The sequence below is a fragment of the Bos indicus genome, chromosome 11, assembly GCF_029378745.1.
Source record: "Bos indicus isolate NIAB-ARS_2022 breed Sahiwal x Tharparkar chromosome 11, NIAB-ARS_B.indTharparkar_mat_pri_1.0, whole genome shotgun sequence".
Lineage (NCBI taxonomy): Eukaryota > Metazoa > Chordata > Mammalia > Artiodactyla > Bovidae > Bos > Bos indicus.
The window spans coordinates 93,055,796-93,056,940 of NC_091770.1; the positions used below are offsets into that span (position 1 = coordinate 93,055,796).

The window sequence follows — 1,145 nt, forward strand, 5'->3', positions numbered from 1 at the left end:
ATGGAAAGACTCAACCAAACCAGCAGAGTCTCTGAATTCATCCTCATGGGACTCTCCTCCCTGCCTGAGGACCAGAAGCCACTCTTCATCATCTTCTTCATCATATACCTGGTCACCATAACAGGGAACCTGCTCATCATCCTGGCCATCCACTCTGACTCCCAGCTCCAAACCCCCATGTATTTCTTCTTGAGTTTCCTGTCTTTCATTGACATCTGCTTCACAACCACCATTGTCCCCAGGATGCTGGTGAACTTCCTGTCACATAAGACCATCTCCTATGCTGGGTGTCTGACCCAGATGTATTTTATATATGCTTTGGGCAACACTGACAGTTGGCTTCTAGTAGTCATGGCCTTTGACCGCTATGTGGCCATCTGTGACCCCTTCCATTATGTCACCATCATGAGCCATCACCGCTGTGTCCTGCTGGTGGCCTTCTCCTGCTCATTGCCTCACTTCCACTCACTCCTACATACACTTCTGCTGAATCAGGTCACTTTCTGTGACTCTAATATTATCCACCACTTCCTCTGTGACTTCAGCCCTCTGGTGAAATTATCCTGCTCCTCCACATTTGTCAATGAAATTGTGATGATGATAGAAGGATCTGTTTTTTTGGTGACTCCCTTTCTATGCATTACTTTTTCGTATATACGAATCCTCCTTGCGGTTCTCAAAATTCCCTCGGCTGCTGGGAAATGCAAAGCCTTCTCCACGTGTGGGTCTCACCTCACTGTGGTAACACTCTTTTATGGAAGCATCTTCTATGTCTATTTACAGCTTGTGTCCACCTACACCATCAGGGACCACATGGCAACAATCGTCTACACAGTTTTAACTTCCACCCTCAATCCCTTTATCTACAGCCTGAGAAACAAAGACCTGAAACAGGGCCTGAGAAAGCTGTTGGTTAGAAGGAAACCATAGGTAGCACCCTCTTGAGAAACACACGTGTGGATTCTGCTCCACTTGAATCTGGTTTCTGCTGATTCTTGGTAAACAAGCAAGTTCTTGGAGGTTGGCTTCTTTAACCCATGTGAGATGAGGCATCATGGGTAATTACATCCAGTGATGATGATCCTTCAGTTGGCTCTGCCTCTGCTTAATCAAGATACTTTCCCTCTCTATTTCTCCTCTCTCCT

At 46.2% G+C, this 1,145-nt stretch overlaps 1 protein-coding gene across 1 annotated transcript; it reads left to right on the forward strand.

The window, feature by feature from the left end:
* On the forward strand, window positions 1-930 carry LOC139185958 (olfactory receptor 1L8-like). Its single transcript, XM_070799834.1, has one exon. It carries the CDS (start codon window positions 1-3, stop codon window positions 928-930), a length of 930 nt encoding a protein of 309 aa, XP_070655935.1.
* The last annotated feature ends 215 nt before the right edge of the window (window positions 931-1,145 follow it).